This window comes from Monomorium pharaonis, chromosome 6 (assembly GCF_013373865.1).
Source record: "Monomorium pharaonis isolate MP-MQ-018 chromosome 6, ASM1337386v2, whole genome shotgun sequence".
Lineage (NCBI taxonomy): Eukaryota > Metazoa > Arthropoda > Insecta > Hymenoptera > Formicidae > Monomorium > Monomorium pharaonis.
In genome coordinates, this window is record NC_050472.1 from 12,121,206 (window position 1) to 12,146,772 (window position 25,567).

At 33.2% G+C, this 25,567-nt stretch overlaps 2 protein-coding genes across 11 annotated transcripts in view; one reads left to right on the top strand and one right to left on the bottom strand.

Annotated features, from left to right (window-relative positions):
* LOC105840013 (muscle M-line assembly protein unc-89) overlaps window positions 1-25,567 on the top strand; it is a 165,645-nt gene that overhangs the window by 83,604 nt on the left and 56,474 nt on the right. For 8 of the 9 annotated variants that reach the window (XM_028192292.2, XM_012686715.2, XM_012686719.2 and 5 more), the window contains 7 exons: window positions 306-646; window positions 864-1,092; window positions 14,722-14,919; window positions 20,412-20,612; window positions 20,745-20,905; window positions 21,056-23,803; window positions 24,366-24,549. In XM_028192292.2, the coding sequence (XP_028048093.1) occupies window positions 306-646; window positions 864-1,092; window positions 14,722-14,919; window positions 20,412-20,612; window positions 20,745-20,905; window positions 21,056-23,803; window positions 24,366-24,549 (4,062 nt within the window). The remainder of the gene's footprint in view (window positions 1-305; window positions 647-863; window positions 1,093-14,721; window positions 14,920-20,411; window positions 20,613-20,744; window positions 20,906-21,055; window positions 23,804-24,365; window positions 24,550-25,567) is intronic. The other variant, XM_012686720.2, reaches the window with a different exon arrangement.
* Window positions 8,024-10,611, bottom strand: LOC105840572. 2 transcript variants are annotated; one of them, XM_012687535.3, is made up of 4 exons: window positions 10,050-10,611; window positions 8,953-9,362; window positions 8,793-8,854; window positions 8,024-8,378 (listed from the first exon to the last, which is right to left on the bottom strand). In XM_012687535.3, exons 1-3 carry the CDS (start codon window positions 10,107-10,109, stop codon window positions 8,794-8,796), a joined length of 531 nt encoding a protein of 176 aa, XP_012542989.1. In that variant the 5' UTR covers window positions 10,110-10,611; the 3' UTR covers window positions 8,024-8,378; window position 8,793. The 2 variants fall into 2 exon arrangements, with proteins under 2 accessions (XP_012542989.1, XP_028049386.1); XM_028193585.2 differs by lacking the exon at window positions 8,024-8,378 and having other exon boundaries at window positions 8,618-8,854.

Below are 25,567 nucleotides of genomic sequence, written 5' to 3' on the forward strand. Positions count from 1 at the left end.
TTGCATAATATAATTTTTTAATTTATTGGATAAGTTTGATAATCGTTGTTTAAATAATCAGGTAATATATATATATAAGGAAAACACTAAAACAGTAAGTTATAATTATATTAAAGTTGACGGCATAATAATAATGTTGGTTATCAAAATAAAAGTTTTTTCTTGGTACACATAATTAAAACATATTTTTCAAATACTTTCTTGTCTCCCAATCACAATAATAATTTCATATCTCTTAAAGTATATATTATTACTACTTATTATCATAAATATATAATTATTTTATTGACTGGAATTACTTCCAGAGCGTGGATCAGCGGACCCAGCTGCAAGTGAAATAAAAAAAATACTCGAATTAGTTCCACATTTTCCTACAAGCATTATGCATCCCGCAAGTAGTGGTGACAAACATTTTTCAAGCGAGAAAACATATCACAAAGATGGTAGCGAAAGTCAGGTGTTGACCAAAATGTCGTCGACTGTCACACATTCTTCAACAATGTCTACGAAAAAGGAATTCTTATCTTCTACTATGACTTCCACTTTATCGCAATCTGGACACAAACCTGCCAGTATTTGCACGAAAACAACTGTGCAAAGTTCCAAACAATCCACTTCAGAAAATGGAGCACCACCTGTCGTACAGGTAGATATAGTATGTCTGTTTTATACAACAGTTCTGTGAAAATAATAACTTTTGCTTATTTTAATTTTACAGTATTTGTGAATGGTAAAATCACATACATTATATAACATGTTAATTAAAAATTATATAATATGTTAATTATATAATTATACAATATGTTATATTTTGTTATATAATGTGTTAATCAATCTATGTGTTAATCAAAAATATTTTCTAGTCTCACAAGATTGAAGAATATGAAAAAATCATACAAGACCAGCCTAACGAAATAAAACAAGAAAAAACTGTTCTCGTAACTGAAGAAACAGGAGACGTAAAACACGATGTTAAGACAAGTCAAGTTCAAAAACCATCTAGGAAATTGGTTGAACCAAGATTTATTTCACCAATTACAGGAATGATTGTCGATCAAGGAGCTAATGTAATTCTTGAAGGTATCATTGATGGTAAGTGTATAGTATACCGCGCGCGCGCGCGCGCGCGCGTGTGTGTGTGTGTGTGTGTGTGTGTGTGTGTGTGTGTGTGTGTGTGTGCGCATATACATATTTATATAATATAGTACAAATCAGAGTTGTACGTAAAATATAAGTAATCTATATTACGCGTATATAAACTATATTTTACGTGTCATTTACGTAAATAATAATCCATGAATTGTAGAAGATTTAGATTTCATCATCAGAAATGGTACAAAATAGTATATCCATTTTGCTCTCTATCTCTTTCCCTCTCTCTCATATAAAATATATCTTATATTATACATATATATATATATATATATATATATATATATACATATATATACACATAATATATACAGGGAGTCCCAGAGCATACTGGTCACTGTTCATAAAAAGGTAGATGGGATCGAGATGAACATAAAAGTTCAATATTGTTGTGGGTTTGGTCTGCTAATAATCGAGATATAAATTTTTTAAATTATGCGAATGAGAGCGCGCTTTGCGCGCCGAAGGAAGGGCTCGAGCCGCTCGAGCCATAGCACGACCTACTGTCTCAAGCATTGGCTGCCGGCGGCGGCGGGGGGAAGAAGGAGAAGCGTGGCGTCGTCGCCGTTCCCACGTCTCGCCGCACCGCACCTAAGCTCGCGTCGATGGCTGCTACGCACACTCGCGATTACATGACGAGATTATAAATTATTAATAAAAATAGGACAAATTTAAATCGCAATAAACTTTTGTAAATAAGAAAGTCGAAAGAGAGAAAGCAATGGAAACGTATGGAACCTGCAAATAATATAATATTTGCCGCATCAAATTCTCTCATCGTTTTTTATGGAATATTAAATTAACAAAGATTTATCACGATTGATTCTTTATACATTCTCCTTTCGTAACCATCTTATTAGAAAATTACGAAATGCACGAAATACTATCCCTAATATGCACTCTTTGTAAAATAACACGATAGAAAAATATTCACGTTTGATCTAACGACTTCAGGATAAATTATTCGATGCAACTTCTACGATAATTATAGGTAATTAGAGATCAATGTTATGTCAAGTATCGTTAGTATGGTTAACTAGAAATGATTTTCTCTTGTATATGATAGAGAACTTCGAATTTCTTCTATCGTTAATACATTATAAGTCACTGAAAATCTGTCGTAATTAATAATGCAATTAAAGGTAGAAGAAACTATAAGTTTTCTATGGTTATAAAAGAAAATCCTTCGTTGTGTTAACAATACATGATATTGAACATTAATTTTTAAGCATAATTATCGTAGCATTGCGCCTAAGCTATCGTGAAATCGTTACATCAAGAGAGAATATTTTTCTGTGTTATTACAAAGAGTGTAACATACTATGGATAAGTATTTCGCGCATTTTAGTATGATACCTCTCTCTCCTTCTCTCCCTCTCTCTCTCTCTCTCTCTCTCTCTCTCTCTCTCTCTCTCTCTCTCTCTCTCTCTCTCTCTCTCTCTCTCTCTTTCTCTCTCTTTCTCTCTCTCTCTCTCTCTCTTTCCCTCTCAAGCACTACGTAGTACACAAATACAATAAATATTACCACGTTTAACAACATCTTTAGTTTGTACTATTCTACTTTCATTATGTGTAATTTGAATAAAATAAAATTTTAACAATTATCATTTCTTTATATTTTAGTGTTACACACGATCGAAAAAAAAATTATCAAAAATTATCACTAAAACTGCGCTAAATAATCAGCACGATACTTTCTTTCTGAGTGTCGTATCGTGTTTAATGTTAAAAATGTTAAAAAATAGTAATATTGTTAAACAAATTTTATGACATTTAATGAAACTCTAATAATATTGATTGGAACTGTTGTTGAAAATGACGTTTATCGTGTTTCAGTAAATACTTTAGAGGGAAAGATATTCCTGCTAAATTACAAAGTATAAAAGTACAAAGTTCAATTTTACATACGAATCAAGAGTAAATAAAAAATTCAATAATCAATAAAAGAATTCAGAGTTTCTTCTACCTTTAATTGCGTTATTAATTACGACAGATTTTCAGTGACTTATAATGTATTAACGATAGAAGAAATTCGAAGTTCTCTATCATATACAAGAGAAAATCATTTCTAGTTAACCATACTAACGATACTTGACATAACATTGATCTCTAATTACCTATAATTACCGTAGAAGTTGCATCGAATAATTTATCCTGAAGTCGTTAGATCAAACGTGAATATTTTTTTATCGTGTTATTTTACAAAGAGTGCATATTAGGGATAGTATTTCGTGCATTTCGTAATTTTCTAATAAGGTGGTTACGAAAGGAGAATGATAAAGAATCAATCGTGACAAATCTTCGTTAATTTAATATTCCATAAAAACGATGAGAGAATTTAATGCGGCAAATATTATATTATTTGCAGGTTCCATACGTTTCCATTGCTTTCTCTCTTTCGACTTTCTTATTTACAAAAGTTTATTGCGATTTAAATTTGTCCTATTTTTATTAATAATTTATAATCTCGTCATGTAATCGCGAGTGTACGTAGCAGCCATCGACGCGAGCTTAGGTGCGGTGCGGCGAGACGTGGGAACGGCGACGACGCCACGCTTCTCCTTCTTTCCCCCGCCGCCGCCGGCAGCCAATGCTTGAAACAGTAGGCCGTGCTATGGCTCGAGCGGCTCGAGCCCTTCCTTCGGCGCGCAAGGCGTGCTCTCATTCGCATAATTTAAAAAATTTATATCTCGATTATTAGCAGACCAAACCCACAACAATATTGAACTTTTATGTTCATCTCGATCCCATCTACCTTTTTATGAACAGTGACCAGTATGCTCTGGGACTCCCTGTATATATATATATATATAATTATACATATATATATATATATATATAATTAATATTGAATTATATTAGATACATTGACAATTTTTACAACTTAATTAAAACTAAACTTTTGTATTTAATAAAATTTTTAATGAAAAAATTTTGCCGAAAAAAAAATTTTTTTTTTAATTGTTCAACATTTTAGATTTTTCAAAAATTTTTAGCAAAATTTTAGCAAAATTTTATCATAGTTTTAGAATAATTTCAACGAAATTTAATTAAATTTAAAACAAATTTGCATATTTTTTATGCATATTTTTATCAAAGTTGAAATTTGATTAAAACATTCGATGATAACACTTGAAAATTTCCTATTAAAATTGTCTAATTTTTTTCACTCTGAAGCTCAATTTGGTGGTCGCTTTTAAAAAATTCTTTAGTGATATAAAATCCACTTGTTCCAAAAAGTATTTTTATTAAGACAAGAATAAAAAATTATATAATACTGCGTCTTTCTGCCACTCTATCGTGTGGGTTTTTACTTACAAAAATAGGTAAAAATGCCGAATAAAGGACCCAGCCTCAATGACCTTGACCTTGACATATGTTGTCAAGATCATGACCTTGAGTAATGTATAAAAGGTTTTAGCCGCTCATTGTTTATTAGAAAGTTATAAACACAAGAAATTCATACATTTTATTTTATATATAAAATTTTATTTAACATTTAATGCATTTAATGGATATATTAATCTTATTATAAAACATGTCAATACGTTCACCATACTCATACATTCTCTTAAATAAAAATTCCACAATATAATTTGTAAAATGATAATTACATATGCCATAACGGGATATGTTTGCTTGCATTTTTCTCCACAATCTTTCTATATTTTGTGTGTGAGTCCTAGTTACTGGATCGACAAAATTAACAGAATGATTAACTGTTTTGTGTATGTAATTATTGTATTAGTTTATCCATCGTATACACGCTATTTATCGGTATGAATTACAAAACCAGATGCAACATATTTTTGGACAATAGGTAACAACGTTTCAGAACATCGGTTTGGCATAGATAATGTAAATACTCTTTTAGGATCTTTTTCAATATCACCAAAAATCACTGTCCTTTTTCTAAAACTATATGTCTATAAAGATCACGTTTTACATGAAAAGTCATTAAGTTATATGGTATTATAGAAAACGCGTAAGCGGAGAGCGCCCCCCCTCCCCCCTGCACCATCTCTCCATAATTTTTTCAAGCTCTAACCCAACCAATTTTATGTCGTTATTTGTTTAATGCAAAAACATTGAAAACAAACAGCGTGGATCTTGTTTGACGTGGAAAGTCGTAAACCCATATGGTAGAATACAAGCGTCCCTTACGGAAAAAACACTCTAATTTTGAGAGTTTACACTCAAAATTGAGTGTTAATACTCGATTTTGGGAGTTTTCTCCGAAATTTAGGTGTATACGCTCAAATCTTGAGTATTTACACTAAAGATTGAGTGTTTATACTCTAACATTGAGTGTGTACACCCAATGATTAAGTGTTCATACTAAAGTTTGGATTTAAATACTGAATATTTAAAAGTATACTCTCAACATTTGGATATAACACACAATAAATGAGTATATACTTCCAACATAAAGTGTGAACACTGAAACGTTGGGGATGTACACTCAACATCTATCGGTTGAAGGTATACACTTAATATTGAGTGTGCATTTTCAAACATTGGATTAGAAGATATTAAATAAAAACAAAGAAAAAAAAGTAAGTTCAACCAAGATTAAAATTAATCTGCATTGGTAAAAATGGACATAAAACGAATATCTAAAATAAATATTCAATTAGAGTGTTCAGCTGGCTTCGAGTATTAATTTGAGTATTACTTTCAACTTGGATGTTTGCCATCTAATTGAGTGTTAATTTCAATGTTTTTCTTAAATTTAGGATTAACATTGAAATTAACACTCAATTAGATGGCGAACATTTAAATTGAAAGTAATAACACTCTAATTAAAAGTAAATTAAAAAGCGAACACTCAAATTGAGTGTTTACACTGAATTGAGTGTTTACCCCTTGTCCAAAATTATACTCAACTTGAGTATTTTTTTAAGTGTTATTTTCAGTGTCTTTTTCGTAAGGGGTGGACTTCGTTTACTTTACGTAAAGCACTGATAATATCGTATTTATGAAACTTTAGTCAAATAACGTAGACCTTACTTCATAGGTTTATGTTTATGTTTGCAGGTTTATTTGTTGTCAAGATCAAGTTTTATAAATTATATGTAATTTTCCAAAGCTACATGTTTATCCCAGGTAGCAAGCTCACGTCATTTTGACGTCCCAAAATGGTCATTTACTGACTATTCTTGACGTCACGAAATGACGCCCTTATGACGTTAAAATGAGGGTCGAATGTCACAAATTCCTGACGTCATGAAATATACCGTATTTTGACGTCATGGAATGACGTGAACAATATGTTGTCAAAAAGATCTGTAAAAGATATTCTGCTTCTGAAAATAATAACATAAAGAGACTTTTAAAAGATAACATATAATGTCAGAATGTTAACCAATGCGTCGTTTTTTGAGAACAGAAAGATATCATGAAACTGATATCTAAAAGATTTCTTAAATCGGATATCTTTAAACTGCAACTAAAGAAAAATAAAATAAAATAAAAATTTCATTTTTTTTTAAATTATTTTTATCAACAGCACATACTAAATTTAGGACAAATTTTTATTAATTAATTAAATTTAAATTATATTATTTTATTTTATTCTTACTTGCCGCTGGTAGGTTTGAACCCGGGACCTTAGGATTACGAACCTTGTACTCTAGCTGCTACGCCAATTTGACTCATCGATATGGGTACTTGTTATTGTCTACATATACCTATATGTTATAAACTGACGCAATTATATTATTTTTTATAAAAGCAATTAAATTTTGCAAAACATATTAAAAATAAATAGCATTAATTTATTTACTTATTAATTTCATTGTTAAATTTATCTTCTTCCATAACCTTAATAATAAAGGATAACATTTTCAAGAAACTTAAATGAAATTCTTCAATGAGATATCTCAAAGACCGCTCTTAGTAGACATCTCTGATAAATGTTACCATTTTGACATTATTTCCAAGATATCTAATGTTTTCTTAAAAAAGTTCTCTTAAAGTTAAATATAATATGCTTATATAATATGCTTATGCCTTACGCCTTAAATCTCATTATAGACACTGCTTTAGACCGTGTCTAAAATACGTCTTAATGACGTCTTTATGTCCCGATTTTGGATGCGTGCTGTCTGGGAAAATAATCGTCAGATCATGACTGAAATATGACTACGAAATGACGTCACATCATGACATCAATTTTAGGTCATGTAAAAAAATGGTCATTTTGACGACATATGACCAGATATGACCATTTTGGGACGTCAAAATGACGTAGGCTTGCTACCTGGGATAAAGATCACGTTTTGTATAAAAAGTTGGGAACTTATATAGTATAGAAAACACACACACACGTGTGGGCGGGAGAGAGGCCCTCTCCCTGCACTCCTTCACCGTAATTTTTCCTAACTCTAACCAATTTTATATCGTTATTTGGTTAATGCAAAAACATTAAAAACAAACAGTGTGGATTTTGTTTGGCGTGGAAAGTCGCAAACCCATGTAAAGCAATGAGCGACGGCTAAACCTCTTATACATTACTCAAGGTCATGATTTTGATAACATATGTCAAGGTCAAGGTCATTGGGGCTGGGTCTCCTATTAGTCTATTTTTACCCCAAAATATAGAACTCTCATGTCAACTTAATGGTAAAGCCGCATACTGACTGCAGTTAAAAACTTCCCATAAATTTTCAAATCGCCTTTTTAAGTTAGAATTAGTGCTTTTGCTTTCACATAAAAATTGATACTTTGTGATAATCTGTAAATACCTTATTTTAATACATACATATACATCAGTGTCTACATTAGTTCAATAGATGTTAAAAAATTAAAACATAATTTTTAATTTATTTTTCTTTAACTTTTATTGTTATTATTTTACATAAATATGTAAAATAAATATTATTTATATTAAGCAAATTGTATGGTGTACAACTTCGCTTCCGCCGTTTTTTTTTTTCGAAATTCGAGGCTTTATTGTGAAAAACTGGTTATACATTTACGATTCAAAGTATTGTCCATCCTTGTTATCAAAATCGAATCCATCATTACTTATGTCCATCTCTGTGACATTTTGTACTGAATGATTGTAACATGCCCCTAGTCCATTTTTTATGGCGACCATTGCATTGTCTCGAGCCGTTTCACACAGGCACTTCAATAACCATCTCATTTTGAATTTCTAATGAGTTGCCGCCGTTACAGCTGCTTGCTTTCCTTCCTCGACAATATTAAACAAATTCGAAAATCTACAATGAAAGGAAAAACGATTAAAATTTATCTTAAAATTACTGAAATATGAACATAGTTAAATTAATATTAAATTAATTTATTTTAATAATTAAAATTATTTAGTTTTACTGTATCGCGTCTGTAACATTCGATATTCCAAATAATAATTAATACAATCAAACTTATTAAGAGGCACTTAAAAGTTTAATTTAATAATATGGTTTTAAAACATTTTTTTAAGAAACATCTACTATTACAAGAATATAAAATTATTGTAGAGTTAAATTGCTTTTATCTTCTTTCCAAAGTCGTTATTAGTAGATTAACAAATGCTGTACAATAAATTAGATTTGCGTTAATTATTTTTTAGAATTTATTCTTGGCAGAAATAATTGTTAGTAACAAGTAACCATAGCTGACTTCAACTTCACCCTAAAGAATATCAAGTGCTTCTGCAATTGGTTCAGTGCATTTGATGTACTCTTCTATAAATCTGTAAAATTAATAACATATTAGGTTTGTTTATTAAAATTAATAACATATTACAATAAAAAATTTCATTTTGTATGTTTTCAAAATTGTGTATAATACATAAAATCGCTCGTTGTGAAAGAATCTGCAATATCCAGTTGAACAGACAAGATCCAAGGTTTATCTTTGAACTTTATGAGTTGTTTCAAACAGTTAAACAACGTCCACCGCGTAGCAATGGGTCGGTTTAGTGCTTCTCTCAAAGCTTCGAACATGATCTCATGCTTTTTTGGAGATCTTGTCAAGTTCCACAAACAGGTACATTTATTGATAACATCATTGTACAGCAAATTAATATTTTCCATTAAATTGATATCACTTAAGATATCAATTGTTGCAACTAAATGTAAAGTGTGGCTGGCACATCTTTGATGAGGAGGCAATAATGGAGAAACAATTCCTTCAAAAGAACACTGTTTCCACAGACTGATATTCATTTTGATTCTATTCTCCGTATGCTTCAATGTAATCTAAAACATCCATATTATCATTAGGTCTCGTATACTGTTCAAAATCTTTGGAAATTTTCATTGATTTCAGTATATTTATGATTTTTCAATCCCGTAATTAATTAAAATTTAGGGAACTTTTGCCTCTATTTATTGCTTCCGAAACTTTTTCTATCTACTTATTAATGTCTTCATTTATGTGTATTGGATTAATATTGCTGAGTAAAATGTTTTAACGTCAATTTACCTTTATGAAATAAAAAATCATCTAAGCAAACTTCGAATTTTTTAAAAACTTTAACAAAATTAGAACCATTGTTTGTAACAGTGGCTACCAACTATTCACCAATTATTTCATATTTTAAATGAATTTTATTCAAAATATTGGCAATTTGATCGTGTGACTTCCGAGAAATCGTTTGCAGGCAATGGCATATGATATTTTTTGAAAGACTGTTCATCAATCTAAATAAAAACATATAGTAAGTTCCAAATAAAATGACCACTGTTACAGGTTTCAAATTGATAATTCAACTTAAAAATATTAAATGTTTAATTTATTTTCTCAGAACTCATGCGGCTGAAAATGTTGAAAATATACAAAAAATTTATTTGATTTTTTCACATAACTAAAATAGCGATTCGATGACTAAATGCGAGTTTTTCAAATATACATTGATTCGATAGTATTAATTCTATAGTAATTACCCAATAAACAGTCACACCAATGAATCGACGACTGTGACTACTCCAGATATCTGCCGTCATTTGCTTATTAAAAACGGAGAATTTATATTGTAAATTAAATCGAAGAACATTTCGTTAAATATATTATTTTTTTCTGTGTGTAATTGTTGGTTTACGCTGATCTAATTTTAATAATTAATTGAATAATGAAGAAACATATGATCCTGATTACTGAGCGATGTAGTAATTACCAAAAATAAAATTATATCTATAACTAAGATTCGATATAGACCGTTAGGCGACTTATTACTCATTGATATATAATAATTAAAGTTTAGTATGTATCATACTTCCCGAGTAGAAATAATATGGATTAGGGACTGATTAAGAACTGGTGATGTAAGCCTTATTTAATAATTAGGTGTATTCAATCAGGACCTGAAAGATTTGATAACGTAGTCTTTACCAAAAACTTAATCAAGGTCTTTATCAGGAAAAAATCGGATTACATTATTATCAGATTACAATTACATTTATTTAACCAAGATTCTTATTGAATGTGATTACATGATATAACTTTATTAATTATATTACAAAAAAATGTAATGCATAATTTAGAATAATATCGATAAAGTTTATATATATTTATATAACATATATATATAATATATTATATTAAGGTAAATATAATATATTAATGTAATGATATGTTTTATAAATAACATAACAGATCACGCATAAATTAAAATGTATTTTTAAATACGTTTCAAGTGTACTTTTATGTTTATTCTTCATAAAATGTATATAATATCAGTATATTCAGTTAGTACGTTATATAAACATATATATATGCATTATCGATATTATTTAAAATTATGTATTTCATTCTCTTGTAATATAATTAATAAATTGTTACATCATAATCATCCAATAACTATCCCTGTTATGAGTGACACACTCATAACGATAAGAAAGATGTCAGTAGCACAATGACGTAAGTCGGTCAGCTGCAGCAGTCAGCATCGAGTGCATTGCGCGAGGTTCCGCGCAATCCGCTCGACAATTAGCGCAATGCTCCTTCGACAGCACTTGCTGTCTAAGCAAGAATTTGGAATACTGACCGATTTACGCCCTCACGCAATCCTCCCCTTCTTTCGATCCAACTACCGAATTATCGGATATATAAACCGCCGAAAGAAAGTAAGAGACGTCAATCTGAAGTAGACAAACCAAGATAACACACGACACTCTGCTTTGCGGGGTCGTGTATCGCCGATATAAATCATTGTAAATACACAACCATGACATTCTGCTTTGCGGGGTCGTGGACAGCAAACTCATAAACGCGACACTCTGCCTTGCGGGGTCGCGATCTACTCGCACATTGTAAACGAATAATATAATAAAGTGTTCAAAACGAAGAAACGGTGTGAGTGACCAAATACCTTCCTCGCGAGATCTCTGGCAGCGATCCCTAACAGTACTCCCAACGAGGGGTACAACATCTCGATTAAAAAGGTTTAGAAATCTTGATTAAATGAGTTAAGATTAAATTCAAAGCTTAGATATTTTAAAGCCTGTTTTGCAATATTAAGCAACAAATTGTTATCAAATATTTATAATTATCATTAGAAATTTAATTTTATTAAAACAATATTTTGTTATTAACCATCTTGTTCAACATTTATATCATATCTTTCAATACATACGTATATACATACGTATATACACTTTATTTGGATTGTTTTTTCTCTTTTCTTACAAATAAATTTTTTCATTATACATAGTGGGTAACTATTCAGAATAACGGACCACCTCCTGATATCAATGACCTTAATATATTATCAAGATTATCATCCTGAATAATGTTATAAAAGTTTTGCTTGGCGCTCGTTATTTATTAAAAAGTTATAAACAAAAAAGGTACGTTTTAAAACGTACCATTGTTTTCTGATTAATGTGGAATGAAATTCGTCCTCCCAGGGGTAGACACACACACGCGCGCGCGCGCACACGGAAAAGGGTCCAAGGAGGACCTTCGGTCCCCCTTCCGCACCCACCTCGTCAGTAAGGGTGCCTTAGGTAGAAATGCGCAAAAGTACGGTATTGAAAATAACTATATCAGTTAAGCCGTAATTTATCATCAACAAAGTACGCACCGTACTTTTGCGTACTTCTACCCAGGGCATCCCTATCGACGCACAGTGGGCCAGGAGACCAGAAAAAGTGGCCAAAAGTCGATTCCAGAAATAAGATCAGACAAATGTCCTGTCTTAATCTTGATAGTCGAAAGTAGTTATTTTGAAAATGTCATTCAATTTGATCGGTTGGTTTATATTTGACAACAATATAAACTTTTAAAATCATGGATGCAATCGAAAATTTTACTTTTCAAATATTTTATTGGCATTGTTGTATTTCAGTAAACAAAAAATCTTTTGTTATTTCTCATTCATTATTATATATAGACAAATCATTATAATGGAGTTTAAAGTAAATAGTGCAAGAATTAAAAAATGGTATATCTTTATTCTCATTTATTATTGAAATTTGATAGGTTGCGCATATTTTCAAATTATGGCTCCCTTAAACTCTGTCAGTTATTGACATTAATCGAGTAGTATTAAATTTTTTAAAGTATGTATTTTAAAAATATAGCGCCCACTTTCGTCCATTTTTGCATAATGTAATTTGAAGAATTTTATAATAATTCGAGACTGTACGCGCATGTAAAATGTAAAGAATTGATTTTTGCACATTATGTACCATATCAATATTAATGTTAAAATTAAGTTTAATTCAGAATTATTAAATAATATGTAATATATTTTGTAGATTAATGTCAAAATCTAAAAATTCAAAATGGCGGATCTAATATGGTGGATGAAAAATGCAAAAACATAGCAATTTTAATGCAAATTTTTTATCGGAGATTTTCAAGGACGCTGATTACGAACATGCTATTTAATTTTTTAAATTTAAAATAGCGAATTTAAAATGGCAGACCAAAAATGCAAAAACTTGCCGTTTTTTGATAAAAATTTTTTTTCAAAAGTTTTCGAGGTCTTTAATTACAAATTTGTTACTCAAATTCTAAATTCAAAATGATGAAATCAAAGTGGCAAAAAAGTCTGTTATAATACAAATAAATATAAATAGTTGAATGTCTATGAAAATAAGATATTAAAAATTTAAATAAAATATTTCATCAAATTTGCCCGCGATTAGCCTACATAACTATAGTTTCTGAGATCTACCGCGAGAAGGTTGCAGGACATTATCAGACTTCATTTGTTTTTTTTTTTTATTTTAAAAATTAAAAAGCATATTTGTAATCAGCGTCCTCGAAAACCTCTGATAAAAAATTTGCATTAAAATTGCCATGTTTTTACATTTCTTGATGAAGATGTTGTGTCCGCCATATTGGATCCGCCATTTTGAATTTTTAGATTTTGACATTATATTTGTTATTAGCAACCTCCAAAACTGCCATATATCCAGTTTTATTGAAACAGACCAATTTTTATTAATTTTAGTCGCCATATGTATCCGCCATTCTGAATTTTTTAATTTTGACATTATATTTGTTATTAGCGACCTCAAAAATCCCTATATATAAAGTTTTATTAAAATCCGACAAAATGTTGACTTTTGGCCACTTTTTCTGGTCTCCTGGCTTACTGTGCGACGGGGTGAATGCGAGAGGGGATCGAAAGTCACCTTTGCCCCCCGTGTATGTGTGCGTGTGTACCCCTGGGAGGACGAATATTTCACATTAATAAAAAACCAATGGTACATTTTTAAATCTTTTGTTTATAAATTTTTTTCTTGTACTTCCCCCGAGTTAAAATTGTTATTTATGTTTCTCTCTAAACATAAGAAGTCATTACAAAAAACTTCAAGGTTTGTCATGCTTAAAGAGCATGAAAAAAATATTAAACATAATATTATTACTCATTCTGTGATTACGGACCATAAGATACATCATAATCATGAATTTGATTGAGAAGGAGTCGAAATTTGGAAAGAAATCTAAACAGAAGATCAAAAATGTTATACAAAATAACGGTTTCAATCTCCAAACAGACACTGACTTATTAAACCAAATATATTTATCCTTTATTAAAAACAAAACTCATAAACAATGATTATGCTTTTTATCAAGCGACAACAACACGTTAGGCTAACGAAAACATCTCACTCGCATTTTAAACGTTACACTGCTTGGATTTGTCTTATATGAAAGCATTTAGTTCCTCAATATTGCGACAGACATTAATTTTTTAAATTAAATTTTTTTATCAATTGACTACTTTGTTATACACGTTTTAATTTTTTATTGTATACTTTTACGCTAAAGATGGTCTAGAGATCCTAAGGTGAGTTTTATTGATATAATCAGTTGTTCTTACATTGCTAATTTTATATTATTTTTATATAATTAATCTCTTTATCCGGCTATTGAATCGGCTGTGTTAATTAAACTTAGCTCTGGATCGCCATGAATACAAGTTACTACATTGTCGATTCTTTGCACTAAAGATGGCTCAAAGTGTAACATTACTTAACATGACTTACTGCGATAAAGATACTAAAAGTTACTTGTCTATAAATTTGCGCACAAACAGCGTTGACTCCTTATAACCCGTTTTTTCTTGTTTTTATTATTTAAAACATTTATAATTTATTTCAGGTTTTCCACAACCGAAGATTTTATGGTCAAAAAATGGTCAAGAGTTGACATTGAAAGATAATATAAAAATTAGTTATGCGCATAATCACGTAAAATTGGAACTGAAAAATGTTAATGCAAACGATGCTGGACGTTATACTTGCACGGCGAGCAATGATATTGGAAGTGCTAGTAGCACGTCTGACTTGGTTGTTAAAAGTAAGTAATATCCGTATATATTATAAATTAATTTAAAAAGATTGTAGAAATAAAAAAATGTAAATATCTGATAAATACGAGTCGACTACGATTGATGATGCGCACAAAATAAATCACAATTTTTTAACAATTTAAAAACATGAATATATTAGTTAAACGTTTCGGCTCTTTGTTTGAGCCATTTTCATCATAAGTTGCGCAGATATAAATACCCAGCTAACCATTTGCTGCCAAATTGTCAGTAGACTGCTAAAAAATTTCTTGCAGAATCAGGCTGCCAAAACCATGGCCTAAAACGTGTTCTCGACTGCGCCCCAATTGCAAGCAAAAATTGTTATCAAATCCTGATATCAAATTGGGTGCAACACCAGAGCAGATCTGTCACTAGCAACACAATGACAAATTCACGCAGCAAATTGAAAACAGATGTTGCAATGTAAACTCACAGCAGATTCGCGCCAAATATGCAGCATATCTGTATTCATAAATGACGACAGATTGGCGACAGATTTATCGAATCTTTTCATTTTCACAGTTATAATTTTATTTGAGAATCGATGTAAGCAGTCTCTTGGGAAGATTTATTAATTCAGGAGTAGGAACAGATTGAATAATTTACCCCACCCTCTCCTTAGCATCTAATATTTCCTATAGGGGGACCTCAATTGACCTATCTATTTTTTCCCTTTATATCGCAGGTATATCATCTATTCTAGGAGCAATTAATTTCATTAAATTTCTTGTAGTTAAATGTCACTCCAAAAAAATAAAAATACTACCAGTTCTGTATCATAAAAGTATAATGTGGCGGTCCTCCGCCTCATCGGACTCCTCCGCAGGCGCAGCGAAGGAAGATAACTTTTGCTTACCTTATTCGCGCTGTGAGTGGTCTTTATGTAGCAAGTTGATTGCATTTTACGCCCGAGAGAATAGGCCGCCTATCGACGGTGCCGCACTTTTTATTGCCAATTTAACATTTCGACAGATCTGCTGCGTTTTGGATATCAATCTGTTGCGTACTTTGACACACAAATGTTATTGTATTTCTAAAGGCAATTTGCTGATATTGTATGCACTTTGGTGTTTGTCGTCAATCTGTCATCAATACTTTCAATAAATCTGCTCGCATTTCACTATTATTTTGTCATGTATTCTGATAACAGACGTTGCTAAATATTTGCTGAATATCTGCTAACAGTGTTTGTAATGACAAAATATGTTTCTCATTTGTCGCCTTTTTGGCAACAGAATCTGTTATCAACATTTGTTACAGCAGAAATGGTTATCGGGGTATATGCAATATTGCTGATCTTGAGAACACACAAACGCTCTTTTAGTAAAGCTATATCAATTTATACGAGCTGATATACGGATAGAATGCATAAATTTTTCAGTCAAAATCGGCCATAATTCTATTTGTAACTCGCTTAGGATACACTTGCATATATGAAGAGACGATAGTGTTTTGCGCCAAGTAAACGCGCAACGCGAGACCGCGCCATGTATCTTTACGTGATACGACGATTTACGTACGAGCATCAAATTTCAGTAATGGCTGAACCGAGTCAAGTTCTGACGAAACTTCCAAAAATGCTCTTGCTCCGATTTAGTTCAAAGAGCGTAGCAGGATAAGCATGTGTGTGCTGCTCACGCACGGATTTGATTAAGGTTTTTACGAAAAGTTGGCATTGATATAAAATCAAATTTCTTTGAGTATTATATCTGAAAAATAACTTTATGGGAGTTATGGGTGAAAAAAGAAAAATCGAAAAAAAATTTTTTCTCAAAAACAACTAAACCGATTTTAATAAAAAATATGTTATGGGTCTCAATTGTTGAGAAAAAAAATTACGGAAATTTTTTCTCAAAAAATACGAGTCAAAAAAATTGTCAAATTCTTTTTGAATTTTTTTTTATGGAATCCAGATGAGGCACCATCATTGTTTTTTGTAAGAAAACTCTATAACTTCTCTAGTATGACATATTTAATATATGTTGTAATATATGTATTATATATATGGCGGTCATCGTAAATCTCAATCACTTTATATATACATTATCCAAACAAAATTACCTTTTTAAAAAAGGTAAAAAAAAGGGTCAAAAGTTTTTCTTTAAAGAAAAAAATCACAAATCCTAGATAGTACTTTTGATCAAATTCAACGTAAGTGACATGGGAGCGTCCGGTTTGCCCACGTCAACATTGGCCACAGTCCCGATTGGCCACGTCAGTATTGGTCACGTAAATATTGACCACGTCAATATTGGCCACGTCAATATTGACCACGATCCCGATTAACCACGGGATGGATTGGCCATGTCAATATTGGCCACGCATCAATATTGCACACGTCAATAATGGCCACGCGTCAATATTGGTCACGTCAATATTGCCCACGCGTCAATATTGTCCACGCGTCATTATTGATCACGTCATTATTGGCCACGTGTCAATATTAACCACGTCAATATTGACCACGCGTCAATATTGCCCACGCGTCATTATTGCCCGCGCGTCACTATTGCCCGCGCGTCACTATTGGCCACGTCACTACTGTACATGGTTTTGCGACTTGGACGGGGTGGGTGCGGGAGGGGGCCGAAGGCCACCCTTGCACTCTCCGTGTGTGCGTGTTTGTGTGTGTGCAAAGCATTTCTCTGCACTACATGGGTTTGCGACTTTTCACGCTAAACAAAAAAAAAATTGATTAATATTGACGTGGGCAATATTGACGCGTTGGCAATAATGACGTGGCCAACAATGACGCGTGGCCAATATTGTGGTGGCCATATTGACGTGTCCAATATTGACACGTGGTCAATATTAACGTGGACAAACAGGTGCCACTCAGTGATATATACCTTTATGGTTAGAAAAAATCACATTTATTTATGCATCAAATAAATTCAAGATAATACTTTTCCTCAAATTCAACCAAAATGATACATATATAAATGATATATGTCTATATATACGTATAATCGTGCAATGTGCATGTCCAATCGTTACGTAACGTGTCCAAAAGGAAATCAACCGCCCGCCTCGTGGCAGACTGAGCACATGACTCTTCCGGTTGCATCAGTAGCAGACCCAGCTTTGATCGGCGTCGACCAGGCATCTCTGCCTCACGTGCTCTTTTTGGAGGCACCTGTAGCACTGGAGAAGGTGGGGAGAGACCTGTAAGACCCCCAAGAGGGAGGAGACCCTCAAGGAGGTCCATCCTCACCATCGTCCAACCTAGTTTTATACTTCCTTTTCGGCCATAACGGCATTGGCAGCAGCAATTGGTCATCGGACTCACATAGTATACAAGCTTTTGGAAGATCGTTTTGGCCTTTCCGTCTTCACCTCCGATTGATTACATCCCCGGTTTTGGCAATAATCTCACGGACCTCCTGTTTCGTAACCAAGTTCAGGAGGTCCTTGACCCTAACTCCGATTGTCTTGGTTGGCTGTGCAATCCTAACTTCCTGGCCCTCAAACACGTCCTTCAACTTGGTCGCCGGAAGGTTAGCCTTCTCGTACCTGTCTTTGCGTGGTATCTCTAGTATGAGCGCGCCCATCTGCGTTTTCCTCGGCCTCAGCTCTGTAATGCCGATAACGTCAAGGTTTATCTTTTTTCTCCCTTGCTGTTTTTATTGCCTCAACATATTCTCCCTCCAGGTATGTAATTTTTATTGCCGAAGTGTTAGGGCGTCTTTTCTTTTTCCGTTTGTTAGGTGTTGTCTTAGACGGAACAGTTGCAGTGGCAGCCGCATTGCCGCCGCCGATTCTTCGCCTGGGTTGCTTTACCGTTCATCCAATAATTGAGTTAAGTGAAAAACTCAGAAGGCAGTCATCGAATAAGACAAAAAAATATGCCGAAGTGTAATGTATATGCCAACCCCATCAAATGACTTGGCGTCGACCATAGCGGCAAGCGTAGAGGCGATTCTTAAGTGCACTACGGTATCAAGGGGGCTCAAGAGTACGATCGCCAAACAAATAAAGGAAAAGATGTGTCACGCAGCAGCATGCGCAACTCTACTTTTGCTGAAGGCACAGTGGCCCCCAGAGGAACGAGCTGCGGAGGAGATCTAAGATGTTCAACTCCTTGTCCAACTCTCCTTACGTCTGGCTACCACGAGTTTTTCTATTGCAGCGGCCGGTGCCACGTACAGCCCTGTGGTTAAGAGCCTACCTCTACCAGTTCTGGGAATATCTAGTGACTCGGAAATCTCTAGGTCGCTGTCAAGCAGAGATCTCGGCTGCCGTGGAGACTATGGAGGGGGCCGGTAATACCTTTCCTCCCCTTGCCTTTCTCTTCGTCTCGGTTTCAGCTCGGCCACTCTTACCGGCCTCGTTGTCACCTCCCTCGTTACCTATCTCCTCTACCTTGGAAGTCAGCAAGTCTGTGTTTCGCGCCACCTTTCTCCATCTTTTGTTTTTAGTCGCCTTCATTTTGGTTTTTCCTTCTCCCCGCCACGGCTCCGCCAACCGGGCGTGCCCTCCTAAGCGGGCGGGGCTTCGAGTTCCCTCGGGGGTCGGCATATGTCTCTGGCTAATAGAATATCCATCCACAGCGCTGGACTTCTGCCCGTTACTCGCCCATAGATTGGAGCAAGCTCAGCCTCAATGAGTTTTCAGGGGTCACGGGCCTCCGACATCCTCGGCATCGCGGCGAGTGGCGCCACCCGGGTGATCCCACCGATGGTTGAAGGGCTGCAACCCTCCAACACCTTGTCCGCTGTGGCGACCAGCTACCCCTTTCAGGAGGGTAACCCCTTCCACCGGAGCGGACTCCGCGTATCCGCCAGGCGTCTTCGGAAAGGTCGTCGCCCGACGGGTTCATATATTTGTATCTGAACAACTTATACTGAAGATGACTTAAAGGAAAAACCAAAACGTTCAATTAATATATTGGATATTGAATGTTTTTAAATTGTTAATAAATTGTGTTTTATTTTATGCGAATATCAACCGCACATAATTTATATTTGCCGGATATTTGCGCAATGTTTTAAATTTTGACTGATTGCATATAGAATTGAAATAAAAGATGTTAAAAATGGGCCGATTTTTGCCCCCAAAGGTGTAAATAAAAGCAAGTGCTTTTATAGATTTTGACTTTCTAAATACGAAAAAAATATTGAGAAATTTGTGAACATTGGAAAACACTATGAAAATTTAACAAGAATGTGGTAAATTGTAAAAATTTAGATAATGTATTAAGCCATTAAAAATCTATCTGTATGGGTTTTTTTAGAGATTGAAGGGAAGAAAGGTAAAAAAAGGTGTTTTATGACAATTTACTACATTTTTATTAAATTTTCACGGTGTTTCCCAACGCCTACAATCTTCTCAATATTTTTTTCGTATTTAGGAAATCAAAATCTATTTAAAAAATACTCTTCTTTTTACTTACACCTTTGGGGCAAAAATCTACTTATTTTTAACATCCTCCTTTGTATAATGTGTAAAAATTTACTGCTTATGTATAATATAATTTTAGAAACAATATTTCCCCCGGTCTTCGGTAAGCGTCTTAAAGCTCAAGTAGTGAAAAAAGGAGATCGGATTATTATGGAGGTAGAAATTACTGGTATTCCTGAGCCTACAGTCAGTTGGTATAAAAACGATGTACTGATCAATAAACAACCACAATTGAGAATTATTCAACAAGGAAATTGTTATACGTTGCTCATTGACAAAGGTACATTTTTGTTCACATATTCTCATATATCATAAATGAATTTATCTGAGGCTAAATAAATCTTTACCTATTACTCTCTTATTTTACACTTATTAATATTTGTAAAATTATTAATTTATTAATTTAATATAGCTGAAGAGAAAGATGCTGGTAAATACATGGTACGAGCGATAAATGCCGGTGGCGAAGCGCAGAGTATCGCTGATATTGCGATTTTTGAACCAAAGCCTGATATGTTCGAAATACATAAGACTGTTATTTACGAAAACGTTCAAGATAAAAATGTCGTCCAGGTAACTTATTTTCTTTATAAGCTTCATAATATTTTTATAATAATAATAAATAATAATAATATATAAAACAAATAAAATACACTTAATATTCTTAATCAATAGTGTATTTACTGTTTTTAAATATTTGTAAAACTTTATACTTACACTTAGTCGGAGGGGAAGAAAGAAGATATATCATCAAGTATTTTAAAGAGTGAACAAATACCAGCGGCAGCAACCGAGTTAATCGGATTACTTAAACCTGTTATGACATCAACTGCAATTGACGGTATGCAAAAGAAAGACAGATCGGAAATAAAGGCTAGTAAATCAGAAACAATTTCATCTTTAATTGAATCCCATGAATCCGAAACGAAGTCAGAACAGAAATATCATATAAAATTGGAACATAAAACGCCATCCATTGTGGAATCCAAACTTCAAACCGAGCAAACGATGGTAACAAAGATGGTCGATAGTGATAGAACAGATATTACGAAACCAATAGAAATAGAGAAAACATCAGTGATTAACAATGAAAACATAGAGACTTCTACAATTGCAAAGAAAGATGCATTGAGCTTTTTCGAATCTATTACCAAGGAACGTGAAATAATGCCAAAAGAGTCAAAGGAAATGATTAAACTAACAGAAGATGGACAAGTTCAAGAAAAAAAAGTTGAAAAATTAACAAAGGATTACGAGCGAGCAAGTACATACCAAGAAGCAAAGAAATTGGAAGTAAGACCGTCTGAGTTTCAAACAACAAAAAAGGCCGCCCAGAGTGTTTTTACGAAATTAGAACAAGGATTATCATCTCGGGGAGTAGAAAATAAACTATTTGAATTTCCATATGAGAGTTCTAAACTACAACCAAAACTAAAAGAAACTGTAGAAGAAAAAATAGCTTCTGATTTGCAACTACAAATTCAGACCAAAAGTTCTGAATCAACTATAAAAAGTTTAGATCTTGTGCCGGAACCACCTCCCGAGATATGCTATATGCCAAAACCAGAAGAAAAAATAAAACGGCTTGATGTATTCATCAAAGCAAAACAGCTTCAGGAATCTTTTGATAAAACTCTATCTCCAATAGATGCTCCAGTTGGAGGGGTGAAGATCTTTCCTATGTTTACTCCAACAGTAGCAGAATCCACCAAAGCAGCGGAACCTGTTTTTGATTTAACATTACCGCCATTTGTATACGAAAAAAACGAAATATGCGCGAAGACATTCGAAGAGACAAGTGTAAAGAAAGATGCATATGAGAAAAACAAAAATGAATATTTTAAAGAAGTGAAAATGGAACCATCAGAATACACTTCAACATCTGTTTTGAGAAGTATGTCTCCTATTAGACCGTGGTCATCATCATCAGATGTGGAAACCAAATCTCATGTATCTATAGACTTTTCAGAAGACAAATGTCATTCGGCTGCTTCTGATCATCAAAAGATTTTGAAATCTACATCACCAAAACCATCTGCGGATACTTTAGCAATAGAAAAATCATGGGCAAAAAAATATGCAGATTCAAATAGAAAATCGTGGCCACCGCAAATCAAATCTAATCAGAAATATGAATGGAATGTTCCTTCTGATGAATATAAAAGCTTTTCAAGAGAATATCAGGAAAAAATTGAGGAAACGCCGCAAGGCGAAACAAAGAGAATTAGTACGGAATCGTCCGCCAAAGTGGAAAAACACTCATACAGTAGCAAAGAAAAATTCACTGAAAAGACAGTGGAAGCATCTCCTACATCAAAATTAGGTTCAATAATCTATAACGCCGAGACGATTAAAGTTGATCATACTGTAAATACTGTGCAAGAGAAGGCTTTGTTCAAGAAATACACTACTGAATGCAATATAGAGAAAGCTGAAACGACACAGAAATTTAAAGATTTTAATTCGAAATGTTGGACAGAAGATAAAGAATTAAAAACACCTAGTTTGATAAAAAAGATTGAGCCAACTAAATCGCTTGCAACACCAGACTATCTTATGGAAAAAAGAGTTAACTCAGTTGTTATTAAGCCAGGATCCCCTCCAGAAATTGGATATATTTCACCACCTGTTGTAAAAGAGGAAACTGTACTGGAACATACTACAAAGAAAAAAAAAATAGAACCACCCGTTCTTCAACCAAGAAACGTACATATTATACCGCCGCCTGTTCCAGCTAAAAAACCTATTAAATTTTCGGTACCAGTTCCATCAAAGTTCATTAAAAGTTCTTTTACTCATGAAAGTGATTATGAGTCTGATTTTGATAGCCGACCGAGAGCAAAATGGAGACCTTATGAAAGTGATAGCGAAGAACCGTATTTTCGACGAGTCAAAGCACCTATTTCAAAGCACCCGCGACCAAGATCCACTGAACCCGAACCACTTCCGCCTTCAAAATTCGAAACTCCTGCACAATTTACAGGACCATCTAAATCACTAGTTACTATAGAATCTTCTGAAAAAACGGCAAAAAGAATAACATTTAAACGGCATGAAAAAGAATTTAAACAACAGCAAAGTCCTATTTCTTTGAAACCCGGTTCGCCACCAATTTATGTACAATCAAGTACGAAAGGTTCTACAAAATCTCTTTCTGTAAAAAAACCGGAATCTCCAAAGTTTAAAGCAAAAGTTTTTCAACAAGAAAGCGGTTATATGGCAGATACTGATGAGCCATTCCAGCAGAAGGTTTCATCTATGACACAAAAATCTTTTGGAAAATGCGATGCTTTGTCAACAATTCAAACAGAAAGCCATACTACGTGCAGTGAGAATAAAATGAAGTCCTTCGAAAGTCATAGTTATGAAAGTGATTATTTGCGAAAAGAAGAGTCTTCCCCAATCTCGCCACGTATTTGTGCACAAGCGACTCCTAAAGCCGTTCAACAGCAATTCGAGAAGAACATAAAGGTTCGAGATTTGATGTGTGTCCGTGCCACTTTAAATGCTATTTGTTTCATGCTTGCCTAAAAAATTGATTAATAAATAATGTGAAGTATTTTGTGGATTTCAGTATTTACTTACACAACACTAAGTCGACTGTCAGTTAGCAAAACATTTCAAAGTTAGACTAAATAACGATTTATAGTTAACTAATATCTGGCAAATGTCTTGACTACAGTTGATACATTCTGCCAGTAAGTCAATTTAGAAGTCGATTTTAAGTTGACTAAAAGTCCACTTTTAGACAATATTATGTGATTATTTGCTATGCCGAAAGACGACTTATAGTCTACAATTAAAATTAATAAAAAATTATCATACAAAAAGTCGAAAATTAAACTTCAAAAATCAACTTCAAAAAGTCGACTTTAAGTCGAGTTAAAAAAGACAACTTTAAGTTGACAAATAGTTACTTGTGTTGTGTGAATAACTATTGAATTGTATTAATAAATTTGGGTATGCTATTTATTATTCTTTTTTTTGTTATGTATAAATTATATCGAAAATTCTCACAGAATGATGTTTGCAGGAGTATTCCATGAATCAATTATATAGAAAATTGGAATCAGTAGAAAAAATTCCGTCAACTTCTCCGGATCCTTCGAAAATAGTGAAGGCTGATTTCCGCGAGAGCGACTACGAGAGTGACTATGATATTAAACCATCATTATGTCATAGTATTAGCGCTACGAAATTTAGTAGCACTGATTCAGGTATTACTTATTAAAATGAAATATTTAATACTACGTTATTTCTTTTAATTAAGGTAATGTGTGAGTTATATTACACATTAATTCAAAAAATTATTAATATATATATGTATATATGTATATATATAATATATATACATATAAATATTAATAAATTTTTATATTTATTAATATGTGACATTGTCGCACGAGGGGAATTGTTTACAAGCGGCAATGTTTACGCACTTCCCACTTGTCTAGACGACAATAAATGTACATATATCTTGCTGAGCGGTTTCTACTCGGTAAAATTTTTGTTTATATAAAATATATATGAACATATATAACACATATTCTTCATATAAAGTTATATATAAAATACGTCCATATATGTTTATATTAGTTTCTTTCTTTTATAATATTTTTGTTATGTGTTATAGAAATAATAGTTATACTAAAAAGATAAAAACTAATTAAAAGAATAATTTTTGCATTGTTTTTCTTAGAAAAAATTAAGTGTAAAGAAATAAGAAAAAATTACCAATGTATAATTAAGAAATTAAAAAATTGAGAAAACTTTATCTGAAGTGAAATTTGTTTACAATTATGCTGTCTCGTCCCGGATGGATACTGTGTAGTGCGTTCCGTCGCGCTGTTCAGACAGATACTTTAATGAGAGTAAAAAGCGCGCACGCTTTATCTTTATTGGTTGCACTTGCATCTCTTCATCGATCGCGCTCGCGCGGTACGCGCCAGCTTTCATGCTTCATTATTTTAAAGCTGACAAATCTGATTTTAGAGAAGAGGGGAGAGAGAAAACATCCATCCGGACGAGAGCATAATTGTAATCGAACTTCGCTTCAGGTAAGTTCGTTCAGTTTCTCAATTATGCCACGTCTCGTCCGGATGGATAGATCTTTCAAGCTCAGATTTATCTATAAACTGGAAGTAAATTTCTGTTAATGCAGTAGTGAACAATTTTTCAGAAAAACAAGGGGGGCTTTCGGCCCTCCTCCCGCACCCACCCATCGATCAAGTCGCT

What these genes read in the sequence shown, in the direction of transcription:
- LOC105840572 (XM_012687535.3), bottom strand. Translation starts at nt 10,109, where the DNA reads ATGACGGCAGATATCTGGAGTAGTCACAGTCGTCGATTCATTGGTGTG. An exon ending in TTGGTGTGACTGTTTATTGG is followed by an intron (nt 9,363 to 10,049) that starts GTAATTACTATA and finishes TGGATGTTTTAG; the next exon opens with ATTACATTGAAGCATACGGA. An exon ending in TTCACAACGAGCGATTTTAT is followed by an intron (nt 8,855 to 8,952) that starts GTATTATACACA and finishes TTAATTTTACAG; the next exon opens with ATTTATAGAAGAGTACATCA.